At 45.6% G+C, this 16,258-nt stretch overlaps 1 protein-coding gene across 1 annotated transcript in view; it reads left to right on the top strand.

The window, feature by feature from the left end:
* The window catches only part of LOC139661243 (pleckstrin homology domain-containing family H member 1-like), a 33,567-nt gene that overhangs the window by 769 nt on the left and 16,540 nt on the right, over positions 1–16,258 (top strand). The window contains exons 2-9 of the mRNA XM_071539669.1: positions 4,332–4,515; positions 11,542–11,604; positions 12,418–12,567; positions 12,662–12,745; positions 13,141–13,222; positions 13,619–13,801; positions 14,458–15,254; positions 15,746–15,824. Of these exons, the coding sequence (XP_071395770.1) occupies positions 4,372–4,515; positions 11,542–11,604; positions 12,418–12,567; positions 12,662–12,745; positions 13,141–13,222; positions 13,619–13,801; positions 14,458–15,254; positions 15,746–15,824 (1,582 nt within the window). The 5' untranslated portion in view covers positions 4,332–4,371. The remainder of the gene's footprint in view (positions 1–4,331; positions 4,516–11,541; positions 11,605–12,417; positions 12,568–12,661; positions 12,746–13,140; positions 13,223–13,618; positions 13,802–14,457; positions 15,255–15,745; positions 15,825–16,258) is intronic.

The following is a 16,258-nucleotide window of genomic DNA, read 5'->3' on the forward strand; positions in this document are numbered from 1 at the left end:
GCCCAGACTTTACTGTAGTGTCTGTGTGGCGGACAGGACAGGAGTGCTGCGGAGATAGATGTTTACACCTCAGTACGGAGGAATGTCAGGGCCTGTATTTACGGCTGAGACTGATAATGAGTGTGGTCAGTTTACCGAGGCCTGTCATTAACCTGCGCTGGGAGAGTTAGGCTTCCCTTGCTGGCTGAAGAAGGTAGGGGAAGAAGAGGAGGCGGAGGGGGGAGGGGGAGGGAATGCGAGGAGAGGTGTTGGAGGAGGCGAGAGGAGAAGTGGAGGAGGAGGAGGAGGAGGGTGGAGAGGTGTTGGAGGAGGAGAGGGAAAGTAGAAGATGAGGATGTGAGGGAGGGAGGAAAGGGAGGAGGAGGATGAGTAAGACAGGATAGGCAAGATGATTAATGGGAGGAAGATGGAGGTGAGGTATATTCAAGTCGTAGAAAAACAGGATGATGTCTTCCAGTCTTCTGGAGTCTTCCAGTCTTGTGTTAAACTTTCCTTTGAATCTGTGTTATTACGAGGTAACAATAAAAAGCAGGGTACATACTGCAGCTTTACACCAGGCCTCTGCTTTTAGTTATTTATGAAGTTTTTAAACATTCTGCATAAACCATTTCCAAGAATAGGGTCAAGGGTTAAGGAATACTTAACTGGATGACAGCGAACATTGGAGACTTTTCCCCTTTGTCTTTATTTATAGGAACAGTTCCCAACTGTAGCTGTAAAATGGGACCAAAATAGTGCGGCACTAATTTAAACACAAGTGTGAAGCCGACTTGACGGGGCGGGAGTCCAGAGAGACAGAGAGAGAGAGAGAGAGAGAGAGACAGAGAGAGAGACAGAGAGAGAGCGACAGAGGGAGAGAGAGAGAGAGAGAGAGAGAGAGAGAGAGGTCTCCTGTGCTAAACAGATGGGGCCACGCAGGAGAAGATAAGAGAATACTTAGCGCACCCCGCACGACTCCTCATGCTCTCTGTTCATTTGTCTTTGTCTCGTTTCGTACACACAGAGATCGGCCACGCTGACACGAATTTGCGGCGGGTGACCCAGATTTTACACACATGCTCCTGTGCTGCCTGATGGGAGTCGTTTTGGGGGAGATGCCAAAATCTGGGGAAGCCAGTTGGATCTCTGCAGAGACAACAACAGCGGGGATTTGAAATGTCTGGTGGGGATGATATCACTGAACCACCTAATCACTTACATCACCGCAGCTGCATGCTCAGCAGTGTGTGTGTGTGTGTGTGTGTGTGTGTGTGTCAGTGCGAGTCTGTGTCCGTGCGTGTCTGTTTCCAATCTGTGTGTGTGCCTCTGCATCTGTGTGTGTGTGTGTCTGTGCTCGCGTAAGCAAGCTCTGAAGACTTACGGCTGGCCAGGGAGTGTGTGTTTGAATATGCGGTGATTAAGGAGGCTCTAGTCAATGGAATGACCGACTGGAGACTTCTACTTTTGCTCCCTGCGTCCTCTAAAGAGCAGCAAACACACACTCTCAACCCCGCTTTACTGAGCTGAGGGGGAAAAGGTACAGTCAGAGTCATCAAGTGTTGCAACAGCTAGAAAGAAACATCACACGCTTTAACCGTCCAAACAATTTTATTACAATCGGTGATAGCTTCCACATCTTGAGCAAAAACTCCTCTGGATATCAAATCTCACTCAGTCAGACGAATAATACAGTATAACTGTCAGTGTAGTCAATGGAAAGCGGTTGACGGCGATGGCAGCCTCTTTCAGTGGAACTTGTAGCTGTAGAAAGTATCCTGCTGGGATCCTTGTGGTGGGGTTTCCATTGACTTGTCTTCCCCAGTGTTTTCTCTGGCCCCGTCTGCGTCCATGGTCTCCCAGTTAGATGGAAGTAGAGAAGCTCCCAGGGCCTCCTTGTCTGTCTGTAGCCAGGAGAGGAGTCACCATACTGGGCTCTCCAGCTCTCTCAACCCCCCCCCCCCCGCCAGCCTGTCCCGGTGTGGCCCGCCCTGGGTGGCCCGAGTGTTACTAAACATGGATCTACCGTGCAGACGCTGAAAAACTTGTGTTTGTTGTTTTGGCTTTTTCCGTCCACCTGAATCTTTCCAACATTGGCATGTGCCAGATACTGTAGAAGATACTGTAGAAGAGAATAGTACTCATTAGTTCACATATAACAGTAGCCTCACTGGAAAATTGTCTTCTGCGCTTCTATAAACCGTCCCACAATGGAGGGTTACGCTCATGCAAGTGGAGAAAATGACTCCGGTTTATATCTCAGCTGTAACAAAAGCTAAAGGTCGGGCTGCATTACTCCCACACACACACACACACACACACACAGTGCAGAATGACCTCATTTTTGACAGGCTAGCTTTGTGGGGCTTTTTTTATACGTGTGCACATTTTTATTAGATTCAGGGAGTGAGGAAGAGATGTGACTATTTGTAAACACTGGTTGCCTGCCTTCCTTCCTTCCTTCCTTCCTCCTCCTCCACCTCAGTAGAAAGTCTAACCCAACTTCAGTTGGGTTCCTGGTACCGGTTGGCGTGGGCTGTAACACCCCCCCCCCATGTTCAACAACCTGGGAGTGTTAAAGGAATTGTTCCGGGGAGAATTAGCATAGCGGTGCTGAGAGTGTTTAACCAGCAAATGGCTTGTTTGCACCCAGCTGTTTTAGCTCCCGGAGGAGAGCCTGGCCTTGTCTGTCCTGGCTTGCCCCGGTGAGGCCCAGCTGACTTCTCCTCTTCCTCTTCTCCGCCTCTGTCTTCCTTCACTTGGCCTTCATATCCCCCGGTCTGCCCCAGAGAGAGAGAGAGAGGGAGACGTCCGGAGCTGGACCTTGACTGTCCAGCCTGGGCGCAGCGGTCGGCTGGCGAAACCTCCACATGCATGACTTCTGTAATTTGTTTGCTAGGCCTGTATTTATGAGCATGCTAATTGTAGGGAGCGCCATGGTGCAGTTATAGTCGCTGGACTTTGAACGTCTGCTGTTCTGCTGACGGCGTCTGGCTCTACTCTGAGCCTGTCTGTCTTTCTGTCTGGATGTTGTTTGACTTAAGCCTGTTTTCCCTTTTCTGTGTCAGGGCCAAACTTACTTGAAGTTCATTTGGTTGCATTGTTACTTCGTATTTTCTTCACAAATCTTCCATTTTCATAGTGTATAGATTCATACATCGGCATCTCAACATCATTACTGGGCTGTTATGTGTTATAACCTCAAAGCTGCTTGTTATGGCTACTTTTATCTCGGGATAATCAGGTTTTTATTGAGTTCACACAATAGGGCCTGAACCTTTGTGAATGAGTATCCGGCCAGAGAAAAATGGCCACTAGTCAATCCCTCTCAGGTAAAAATAACTTCAGCTCCGCAGTTTCCCACATTCAGCACTCGGCCCCATTCATTCTCACACATTCTTTCCTCCTTTCTTTGCCTAGGCGAGCTCACAGCCCCCCTCTCTAGCTGTGATGGGACTGTCATGCAGAAAGACACTATTGTGCCGCGCTGGATCCCGTTTCACTCCTGCCCTGTAATTAAGAAGGGATTGCATGGCTAGGGAGTTGTGGGTGGGGGAGAGACCCAGGGATTGGGTTAGTAGGTAATTTGGCTAAAAAGCAGAGCACCGACCTGCTTTGTAGCTGGCAGGCCTGGGAGCCGGCACGCATGAACCCAACTCCCCCACTGACACAGAGCCTCCCTGCTGGGGTTTTGTTCAGTGTGTGTGGGCATGTGGAGAGGGAGAGACTGCGAATGCAAAGGAGGGAAGGTATCTCTCTCTGGCTCTCTCTCTCTCAACTGTTTTTAGTGTATTTTTGTGTGTTCACGTGAGCGCAGCTACAGAAAGAAAGAGCGAGCATGTGTGTATATACTGTATGTGTTTGTAGAGTGGGTGTACGCATGTGTCTGTGCAGTTGTGTGTCACAGAGCGACAGAGAAAGTGAGAGGAAGCTTTTATTCAAATGTGTCATCGTGAACTCATCGTGAGTGTTTGCTTTACTCACGTTTCCTCGGTGAGTCATGGGAAGCGTGGTCAGTCGGAAGCATTTCAGAGGTTAAATCGCTATTTTTTCCTCCTCTTGTGCTGTAAACGAAACCAGAAGCCGGACTGCTAGAGGAAATACCATCACATGATCGCTTGCATATGCATATCCTATTCAAAGTGACACGTGTCATTTGTTTGGTTCCACTACTGTCATTTTATTATGTGTATAGAAACATGTATATTATATGTATACAAAAAGATTGAAGGCAAGGCTATCATTTACACTCTTCATGAGATCACAGCAAACTCAGCAACGCATCACAAGTCAGATAAACCAAACAAAAGCACGCAGCGCTGACTCGACTTGTGCTTTCTGTGCCGTGTCTTTAGGTCCAGTCTGAGTTCAGAGACAGCGCTCTGAAAGTTTGCCATGGCAGACGTGCTGGAGAGCGGCGGGGCGGGAGCCGTCGGGACGGCCAGCGTGGATTGGCAGAAACGCTGCGTTGCCCTGGAGATGCAGCTACTGAGGTTCCGTCTCCAAGCGGGGAAAATCCGAGAACTGTTGGCAGAGAAGGTAAGAGAGAGAAAGGCATTGTGGGTAGTGTAGGAAACTGCAGGGGACTGCACACAGAGATTTATGATAAGAATTTTAGTGCATTCTAGTTGAATTTATGATAAGAACGGTTGGTTTATGAATGCTTAAAGAATAGTTAAGAGCTTTTAAATCCATCCATCTCTCTGTAGGGTTACGTACATCCATTCTCTTGACACTTATCTGGGTCAGTGGCAGTGGCCCAGACATCCTTTTCCCCTACAACTTCCTCTTCCTCCAGAAACCTGATTTGTATCCATGATCTCATATTTTTTGTCAAAACGCAGAGCTTGTGATCATAGCTTAGGCGTCAGAATAAAGACTGACCGGTAAATCGAGAGCTTTTCTGTGTCAGCTCAGCTCTCTCTTTACTGTCACAGTCTGGTGACTACAGCCACTACATCTAAATGGCACAAGTTAGGGGGTTGAAAGTGAAAGTGGCACGCTCAACTTCAAACACTTGAACCGAGTAAGGTGCCAGGTTCAGAAAAATACAGAATATGAAGGATATACGTTAAGGGTTACCGCATGTATAGGATTAAATCAGTTTCTGTGTGTTCTGAATGAGATCTTTTCCTATTTTGTTCATCTTATTCTGTGTCACATGTTTGACCTGATGATTTGACCTGACATTGATTTGGCATAAATAACTTGAACTGTATCTGTGGCTTTTTTAACCGCTTTACTACTGCGAGAATCAGATCCAGACTTTTCACGCCGCTATGACAGTTATCTGCTTTGATAATTGTATGACTGCTGTGTCAGAATGACAGATGCAGACAGATATTCTGACCAAACACTGTGTAGCTCACTCTGCCCCATCCTCTTCTCCCTGTGGTGTACCGCTGTGTGTTTTTTTTTAGATGCTTTCTGGCTCCGCTGACCTTGGCGTAACAGTCAGACATGTTAATGCATAAGGAAGCAATTAACGAATGTGAATAAGATCGAATACAGGTGTGTTTGTGTGTGTGTGTGTATGCGAAGAGAGATGATTTTACTCAGCTTTTTGGGTAAACACTTGGTCCACTCATCCTGTATCATCAGAGGTTTGCTACAATTTCTAAGCCAAAATGAATATTTAACAATTTACTCATCACTCCTGGTGCTTCGCCTCAGGGTGGGAAATAACCGCCCGCCACCAGCCAAATGTTGATAATTCTTTGGCTGTGGTAAGCCTAACTACCAGACACTTTGGAAGGTAATCAACCATCATCAGGAGGTTCTAATCTGTTCTAAAGATTTGCTGGTAAAATACAACAAGATGTTCATACAAGTGGAGGGAGGCAGAGGAGGATGAAATCATCCACTGTAGGCAGAAGGAGTAGTTTCCTGCCTTGCCTCTCCTACAGTTTTGGGAGGGTTTCTTTGTAGCTGTGAAACTGGAAGTTCTTTATTACCTAGTAAACCCAAATAGTTGTGTGAGAGTGAGTATCTCAGAGGTGCTTTTGTTTGGAGTGTCATGGTGGTTTGCTTTCTGTATCATCTCTAATTCTGGAGCGCTGGAGTGGTTCTTTCAGCCAGTCAGCAGGATGTTTACAGTCCAAACATAACGCTGTGGCTGATAAGAGCAGGACGACTCCCTACTGTGTCCTCTGTCAGGTTCTGTCAGACCTCCAGCTCCTCCCTTACACACACACACACACACACACACACACACACACACACATCCCCCACACACACACACACACACACACACATCCCACACTAGTCTTGCTCTCCATTTCTCTCTCGCACACTCTCACTTTCATCCACAAGTACACAGTTACTCGCTCTCTCATTCTCACTCTCACACTCACCCATACACCCACACACAAACACACACACACACACACACAAACACACACACACACACATGAATACACAAGTGCAAACACATAAACATTGTGCACATTGTTAAATGTTCATTTTGGCCATGCTGCGAAGAATTGGAAGAGGTTCAAACTTTCTGAAAGTGGGCTAATTATTCTCCCACTCTCTTTTTCTTTCTCTCTCTCTCCCTCATAAACACACACACACACACACACACACACACACACACACGTACGCGCACTTATACACATATTGTTTAATGTCCATATTATTGTTAAATGTTCATTTTGGCCACGTTGCCTAGAATAGGAAGAAAAGGAGTTAAAACTTTCTGAAAGTGGACTAATTATTCTCTCACTCTCTCTTTCTCTCTCCCTTTCTCTCTCTCTCTCTCACTCATAAACACACCCACCCACACACACCCACACACACACACGCAGCACTGAGCGGGTAAGTGGAGGCCCGTGCTGCTGAGTGTGTTTTTCTGAGGCGGGGGGGGAGGGGTGCTGAGTGACTACCATTCCGTCATGTTATTGCTGTTTGGAAAGACTGCTTCACGCTCTTCATCTCCCCTCTTGCCAAGTTAGGAGTGTTTTACGCATTGACCCACTTTGGTATGGAAAAACATGAAAAAAAAAAAAAAAAAAAAGTTGACGTGGTTGCCTGTGACATGGCATTTATCTCTGGAGGCTGACTGTCAGTGAGAGAGAGGGAGAGAGAGAGAGAGAGAGAGAGATGCCCCACTTGCCTTGTGTGGAGTTTAACGGGAAGACCACTCTGGTCAAGAATTTGTATAAGTTACTGCTATGGATTAGGAAAGCCCAATCAGCAGTTGTCAGTGGGTATAAATCTGGAGCTGCTCCATAAAGAAGGAACTGGGAAAGTTCGGAAAAGTGGAGCAGCACCTAGAGGGATTTCCTGGGGATGCACATATATTTTCTGGTGCAGAACTGACAACTATACTATAGAATGAGCTCATTTGTGGATGAAAACACAAACAAACAAACAAACAAACAAACTGTTGGCCTGCAGAATCAGTCCTCTATTCACTGTTGAGCAGCTCCAGACTTTATACCGGTTGACCTCAAAAGTTTGAGTCCTAGCTCTCTGGTTTACTGGGCTGTCCTAGACTATAGAAATAACATATAGGAATTTTTTAAATTGAGTGGTGCTCCACTTCAAGGTTTTCTATTTCATTACTTGGCTAATCTAATACTGGACAAATTAGATTAATCTCCTCCATAAGCCTCACAAGGCCTGAGGGGCGACAGGCACACTATCGTTTGACTCGGGCCAGTGGGATCGCTCAGTGGGGAAGTCTACAGAAAGGTCACTGAGTTCAGGTTTGTGTGTATAAACATTTATTTTCATGGCAGGATTTGTTTGGATCAGCTTTTTTTAATAGACCAGCCACTTCACTCTGTTTTTGGTGCAAAGGTTTTTAGCTAGTTTGAGTTGACGGAGACGGAGCATATGGTGCTTTGTGACCTGTATTTAACCCTGGGAGTCTGAGGGATAGGTAGGTAGGAGCTAGCTTTCTTGCGAGGTTTTGTGAGGAAAACGTTTGAGTTGGCAGGCAGGAGGTTTTAGAGGAAGGAACATAGATGCAGGAACACCTTACTTATATTGAGTTGCACCTTTTGCACAATGCCTTTCTCAACTCTCTGAGGGATTAAAATACTCTCATCTTCATCTACATGTCTCTAGATGATTTAATATGATTATAGCGGCTTTAATAGATGAAGTTAGTAAGGCATCACAGCTTACCTGGAGGCTAGTATTTGATAGAAAGTGCTGGTGGTCCTCATTTTGCACACTCTTTTACTCTTTCTCTCTCAGTATCTTTATTTCTCTTTCCTTCATCTCTTCATTCTCCTCTCCTTTTGGCCAGTGGGTTTTAACATTAATGATTGAGCTGGAGTCATTACTAACCATCAGCTCTGTATCACAAGGGTTAATGATTAAAGTCAGAGGGGCAGGTGGAACAGTGAGTGAATTTGGAACAGATACTTCACAGTGAAACTATTATCAGATTACTCCTTTTCTGCCTTCTCTGCTGTCTAAAAGTAGCGCATAAAAAAACTGAATACTGTCTTTGTCAAAGGGAATTTGTGACCTGTGTTGCTGATGCGTACAACTGGGATGAATTACGGCTACGAAGCAGCTTTTAACATCCACTAATGTCAGAACGCATTAAACAACAGCTCTAGGTTGCAGAAAAACAGATTTTGCCCGCTTTGCTCTCAAGATTTTCAAATCTAGATTTGGAAATTGCCTGGATTGCACTGAGCTTGAAACTCTATTCTAGTCTGGACGCAATCCAGCCACAATGCACACATGAGCAGTGTAAAGAGATGGAGAGGAAGAGTGGAAAAAAGAAATGCGGACCCAGATTTAAATAAATACAGCCGCGAGAGATGCTTAGCAGACATTTTCAAGTATGGCAGTATGATCGACAGCGATGTGATGTCATAAAATCTGATCTTTAGTATCAGATCTTAAAAATCACACTGAAATGAAAAGTGTAACTGCAGCCTTTGACTTTAGCCGCCAATTTTCCTCACTGTCAGTTTGTCCCTGGCAGTGAGATAGGACAGAGGAAACAGATATCTAGCTGTGACAGAGCTATTAGCTGTCTGGGGAGGAGATGATCTGCTGTCTCTAGCCTGCTCTCCTCTTATCTGTCTACCTCCTTGGATCCTATCAGTCCCTCTGGATTCCACACTAAAGCAGGGAAGACCAGCACTCTCACACTCTTACACTGAAGCAATGCATTCTGTAAAACTCAAGATATTTCAACATATATTTGACATCTCATTTTAATTTCTTGTCCTGCCATGCCAACATTTATCCTGTCCCGCCATGCAAAAATCTATAACCATTCTGTAATATTCAATTGCATTTTAGGATAACAAGCATACATCGAGGGAGTGGCTCATTCTGCTAATACTTGGCTTGATGAAACACGAACCCCCCCCCCAACCCCCCATTTTCAGCCTTCCCAACAGCAGAGGCTAGTATGTGAACACATGCTGGATAGCTGACATAGTTGTCCCACGCCTGCTCAGCGACTCAGGCCTCACCTGTTGGACTCTGCAGTAACTAAACAAGCCCAAGAGACACAGAGACAGACAGACAGAGAGAGAGACTCTTACTGGCAGCGCTCTGGTGTGCAGGGTCTGTATTCATAACCGGTAGCCTAAAGGTTATGGAAGCAAGTTTGTTACCATAAGGTCACCCATTTGAATCGTCAGACTGGGTGGGAAAATCAGGGCGGAGAAGGTAAATATGTAATGTTCTCCCCTCCCTCACCTCACTGCCAACAAAGTGCCTTTGAGGAAGCCACTTAACCCCCAGTTGCGATGGCAAAGCCGTTCTCTGCATAAACAAAGGCTGAAAAAAAGCTTTGAGAGTGCTGATATCACAGCAGTTTTTCTTTTCAACTCAGTATGAATGAGAGTGACTTGAAAGACTTAATGCTGTGACCCTAGATTAGCACTCCTACTTTAATGGAGTTAATTTATGACTATATTGGCCAGGACTTTACATATACAGGCCTCCAGTCAGTCTGCAGGCCTCTGTGTCAGCCTCAGTCTCACAACTCAATCCCGTGACTCAAGGTCCAACCCCACCTCCACCTCCTGACCTCTGACCTCTCCTCCAAAGGGGATGTGTCAGCTCTTTAGGCTGTCTGATGACCAGTTAGCACATCTGTCCCGCTTTATGACTTCTGACGTAAATTCACCTAAAGTGCTTGCTCGCTTACTGCTATTTTTGTTTCTTGAATGGAGGATAAATACTGTTTGCTCTCCTCTGGCTTAGCTCAGTAATGCCTTTGACTCACGATGGAGGCTTTTGACCTTGAGGTGAGGACTCATCCAACCACTAACCACCAACCTCCGCCCACACCTCCCCCAGCCGATGCGTCCTGGCTTTAGCGAGTGTTAATCTGGCCGTCAGGCAGCGTTCAACCGGTGTGAGTGGATTCTGGGAATCAGGCGGCCTTTATGGAGACGGCAAAAAGACAGAAAGACTGAAACAAAGAAACAAAGGGAAGGGAAACAAAGACGATGAGAGGAATTCAAATACTTTCCTCAAGCAGAGTGAATCCATTAGTGTGTTTGTTCTCCTTTCAACTGGGTCACTGAACTCAGGGGAAAGGGCATCCTGTGTCAAACTGTGTGTATGTGTGTGCAAGTGTGTGGAGGTATGTGTGTATTTATGTGCACGCGCTGTGTGTGTGTGTGTGTGAGCATACATGCGCATGTGTGCATACTTGCAGAATGGACAGCGTTTACCTTTGAAAGCATGAGTATGCATGCTTGCACAAAAGGTGACGCAAGCATGTGCACACACAGTAGTCACAGAGTTTATTGGTGCTCTTCCATCACACTATTATTTGGCCGGGGGTTAGTAGTGTGAAAGATGTGCAGCTTCTCCAGAGGGGCTTTCTGTTGCTTCTATGCTTTGTGTTTACATTACTTTGCCCCTGTGCTTAAAGTACCGGTCCTTGAGAAATGGTAAAACATCTGATCTCACAGGAGATAATCCTTCTCGTCCCGCTCTCTCTCTCTCTCCCTCTCTCTCTCTCTCTCTGCACTTGGCTGATGTTTGACCCTCCTTCCTCCTTACTGAGTTCACGTGTTGCCCTTCAACTTGCTGTCTCCACCATTTGTTACTGCTACACTCGATGCAGTAAGATTTTCTTGATTAGGAATGCTTTCTGGTACTTGAACGCAGGTCTCAAAGTTGCTCAAATGAAGTTTCCCTCCCACATTCCCACTACATTCACCTTTTAAATGTCTTCCCAGGGGGGAGGGCTATTGTAGGTAGGATTAGTGTGTGTGTGTGTGTGCATCCATGTGTGTGTGTGTGTGTGTGCGTGAGCTCAGGCAGACTTCTGGCTTGGTGGTCTGTCTGTCTAGCAGGGCCTTTTGTGGCAGGTTGCAGGATGTGTCTTGCCAGAACCTGCAGCACTCTCTGACAGACCTTGAAGCTGAAGGCGTTTTTTTAATTAAATGTAACTATTGTGGAGGCAGGCGGGGGAGTCCACCTCTACCCCAAAGGAGTCATTGGGAGCTCTGGATTTTCCCGTGACCACCCCTAACCTCCCCTCCCCACCCACTTCCCTTAGTACCCCATACAGAGACAGCTGACCCGTGTTGGAAACCATGGTAACCTCTTTTGTCTCTCTCCCAGATGCAGGAGCTGGAGCAGAGGGTGACAGAGGCTGACCAGCGGGCCGAGAGTGCCGAGAAACAGGTACAGCGGCAGTTTATTCAACCCTTTGACCGCAGGATCTAGTTCTGGGCATACAAGAAAAAAACAGATCTTAAAAATATATATATGTAAAAATACATGCTGTCATGACACTGTAAGCCACTTTGGATAAAAGTGTCTACCTACCATACTTATATTATGTAATGTTTTATCCCAACTAGACATCCTTTCACTCCACTTTCTAAACTGAAAAAAGAGAAACAAAGAATTAACTAAACCTAATTGTTTTCAACTTTGTCACATTCCCATAGGCCATGGTCACCTTTTCCCTCAACAGAATATTCTACATTTTTTCATTGCAAAGCATTCAATGCATTCACTGATGTATAAATGAATCCCAAAGATGGGATCAATAAAGTTCCATTACTATGGAACATCAGTCCTGCACACATTCAGTTGGATATTGTGTTTGTTAGTGGACACCTAACAGCTAAGGGGGAGCTAGCCTTTTATAGGGCTTAACATAAGGGGTCAATGGATTTATTTTGTGCTTTGGGGATAAGAAACCCTACACCTTTCACACATACTCTCTTTGTCTTGTTCTGTTGGGTTTAATCACTAATTTGCTGTCATTACTGGGTGTTCCAGGTGTTTTCTGAAGGTGGTAATTTGATGGTGCCATTTTTTTAAAAACCACAAAGTCCCAAGGGCTTGGAAAGCTTTCTCTTGTCAGAGCTTAGAAATGTATCCTTGGTTTTTTCTTCCTGGCTTTGTCCTCTCCAGAACAATTGGAACCTACCATGCAAATTTACTATCTTCTGGTTGCACATTCACTTATCTTATTATACATTTCAGATCCACGTCATGGAAGAAAAGCTGAAATCTGCAAACATACAAACCAGCGAATCGGAGAGCTCATTGTATAGAAAGTATCAGGACCTGACCAACCAAGTTCAAGAAAAAGATGCTGTGATAAAGAGATTAGAGATGCAGCTGGAAAAACAGGTATGAAGCCAGTGGATAAGGAACAGAAATGCCCATTTATGTTCATAAAATGTAGGTCGTAATAATCTGCAAACCCTGTTTTCTTTGACTACAGATCTTAGTCAGAGCCCAGGAGGCAAAAATCATTGAGGAGAAGGCTGCCAAGATTAAAGACTGGGTCACCTTCAAGCTTAGAGAGGTAAGCTCAGACATGTATAGTTAAACCCCTGACTAAAGAAAGAGCCTTGTGGAAAGCTTTCCCCCTGCTCAGAGACATTCTGTTCCCACTGAAACAAACTAGAGATTTTGTTGATTTGTGGTCAAACAGTGAATATAAACAGATATTAAAATGCCTGGTCATCTATGATAACAATTGTTGGCATGTAATATATAACTGTTTACATATTACTGTTGTCAGACAAAAACATTTCTCTCCAAAAAAGTCATGAAGCGATGATATCAACTTTCAGTTAAAGAAAGAAAAAGTAAAACACCAAACCTGCAGTTATACGTTGTTTATTGCAATAGTAGTGGCATATGCGTGCCTGCTGTCTTTAAGTTGTGTTTTATTTTATATTGTGTGTTGTGTTGTAGATGGAGCAAGAGAACCAGCAGCTGAAAATGGCCAACCTGAAGCAGACTGAACAGATCATGTTGCTACAGGACAAACTACAAGGTGATTTTGAATTAACTACTAGAGGACTGTGGGCTCGTCTTTATCGAGCATTTCAGAGTAGTCAATAGAGAGTCAGTAGAGTAATCAATAGGGCTCCAGATTGGAAGTCAACTTAGTCTATGTATGATTTAATTTTAGTCTTCTTTTGGTCTTTGTTATGCGCTGTTGGTTTGATCATAGCACATACTATTGGTTGATTGTAATATTGTCAATCTAGGAATTTAAACTTATCCTACTGTTACACGCATTGTAAGTCGCTCTGGGTAAAAGCATCAGTATTTGCAGTATTTATAGTATTTTTAACATTTGATTGGGCATGGATTCATTTATTATGATATATTTCCAGCACTTTTGTGGGAAAGAGGTTGAGTTGCTGGCTTTCTCTTTCTCCTCCAGTTCTCCTAGAGAAACCTGCATCCTGTGGATCCCCCACCACCTCCCCGCTGCTGGATACCCACCTGGTGCCCAGCAGCCCCCTGTATCCTCCCAGCTGCCCCGGCACACCACCTGCCCAGGATGAGAGCTGGAGACAGCCGAGTCCCCGTGGGGCCGCCTCCAATATTAAGACCTCACCAACAGGTGTGCTGCCTATTCATATTATTTTGGGATGGGTAAAGGGAAGCTTTTGAAGCAGTGGGTGTGTTCTTTAATTCAAGCTAGGAAATGGCCCATAAGGAAAGACTTTGAGCCGGATGGTTAACCTCACCAAAATGCACCCATTGTTTCCAAAATGTCACTATGCCCATTCCTAATCAGTGTTGGCTGATCAGTTACTTTGTAATGCATAAGTACTCACATTACTTTTTGTGGTGACTAATAACTTAACATGTTCGTTTTTTGATTATTTAAATGTTTCTTTCATATTATTTCATTTTTTGTTAGCGCAAATAAAGAAAATAAGACGATAAAAGTTACAATGAGGTGTTGCATCTCATCCAGGCAACATGCTGCTAATTGAAAAATCACAATCTAAGTATGCTTGATATAAATGAGATTGGCTTACTGTTTCACAAACAGAGCAATAGTCTTGCATTGCATTTTATAACAATGATTGATAACACATTTGGCAGCACAAGCCATATTGCTCTGGCATGTTTTAATGAAGTAAATTAACCAACTACTTTCCCAACATTGTTCCTAATATTACCACCATCCACTCTCGCCTGACATCATTTTCTTCCATGGTGTGGAGGCTGGATTAAACATAATGAAACCATACTTCTGTCTCCTTGAAGATGTGAAAAGGACTGCTGAAGCGGCCAGTAAAGGGATCTGCCAGGTGGACCTCGCGGCCCACGATGCTCTCTCTCAGGGTCGGGGCAGGGAGGGTCCCAGCAGCCCGGTGTCCAGCAGCGGTCCGGAGCTCCCGCTGGGCCCAGCGCCTCCCACCAGGGAGAGGCCGGAGGGCCGGGCCGGGGGCTCCGACCGGGACAACTCCTCCGACGAACTCAACAGCAAGTTCCGCTCCCAGTGCCTTCACTCGTCCTCATCCTCCTCATCTTCGTCCTCAGCGTACGAGATGGCCCACAGTCCCAGCACCCCTGACACTCTGATTGGCATGTCACCCAAAAGCCCGCTCCTGTCGCGCTCTCCCTCCACCAACCACCCCTTCCTGACTCTCCCCCAGCCTCTGGCTCACCAGTCAGGCACCAGCATGACTTTACCCAAGGTGCGGACTCCGCTGACCCCCAGGGACAGCATCCAGCTGGTCAAGAAGCACTACAGCCAGCCACAGCCCAGCCTGGACAGACTGCACCACCTCAACGTTAACATAGACATCATGACCCCCTCCTCCACATCCTCCACCCTCCAGAGCAGCGGCTCTGCCACCTCGCCCTTCGCTCAGGTCGTGGAGGAGACGGACATTGATGATGGGCCACCTGACAGCATGGAGGGGGTGGTGGAGGGGCCGGGATTAGAGGAGCCATCCCATGACGGAGTCTCCTTTGTGGGGCTGGCAGAAGAACTGGAGCGGCTGGATCCCGAGGTTCTGAAGCCACCAACTCCTCCCTTACATCGCTTCCCTTCCTGGGTAATGATCCAATAGTGTTATCAGCTCAACTTCTGTGTTCTGGCTGTATTACTTTATGCTGTCAAAATCATACTGTCAAAATTTCAACTGATGGATACCAAGGCAACAGACATTTACTGAGGCAAATTACCCAGTTGCTGTCGTCGAGTGAAATCCTTGTAACTAACTAACTGTAATTTTGGTGATTTTCATGTTTTCACTTCAACTGAAGGAAAACGAATGAGAAAAGTCTAAGACCTCTTGGGCTTATGAAAATCTTTCAGAACACACTGGATAAGCTCAAAAATACATTTTGATCAAGCTAAAACAAAGTATCATTATATATTAACACATTTCAGCCTTTGCCAGGTACACTGAAAGATTTTAGATTTACCCGTTGAAGGTCTCATGATCAAAACATCAATATATATTATCTAATAAGGAGTTTCTCTGATGAATGTGTAAGTGAAGACAGTCTGGAGGAATCTTTTTGGCTTTGTCAATCCCTGCAGGAGAGTCGTATCTACGCTGTGGCTAAGTCAGGAATGAGAGTATCAGAGGCCGGTCCTGGAGCCAGGGGCCCCGGACGAGGTGAGTGTCCTGCAGGGAGAAACAAGAAACCATCCTCTCGCTTTTCACTGACAAACACAATCCCACTGTTACAATGAGGCATTCACCATGTTCCTTTTTAAGTCTAAACATTTTAATTTAATTCTGTATAATGCAATGAGGAAGACAATGAATAGCTCTTTTTCATGTTTTAACTGGTGTCTAACCCTCAGAGTGTGTGTGTGTGTGTGTGTGTGTGCGTGCGTGTGTGTGTGTGTGTGTGTGGTGGTCGGGGCGTGGGAGATGAGTCAGTGCTGTGAAGTGACATGTCATTCAGCTGATGCTTAAACTACTGTGGGGGGTGAGTGTGGTCGGTTCGGATCTGTCATTGCTGCCTTTGATGTCACTTCCTCTTACCTGAGGCTCCGAACACCTGTGCAGGTGTGGGCTCCTCTCTGGGAGGCTTTTAAGATTCC

This window comes from Centroberyx affinis, unplaced genomic scaffold (assembly GCF_046629955.1).
Source record: "Centroberyx affinis isolate AG114_WGS23_722 - 3 ecotype Tasmania unplaced genomic scaffold, CSIRO-AGI_Caff_v1 ptg000205l_1, whole genome shotgun sequence".
Lineage (NCBI taxonomy): Eukaryota > Metazoa > Chordata > Actinopteri > Beryciformes > Berycidae > Centroberyx > Centroberyx affinis.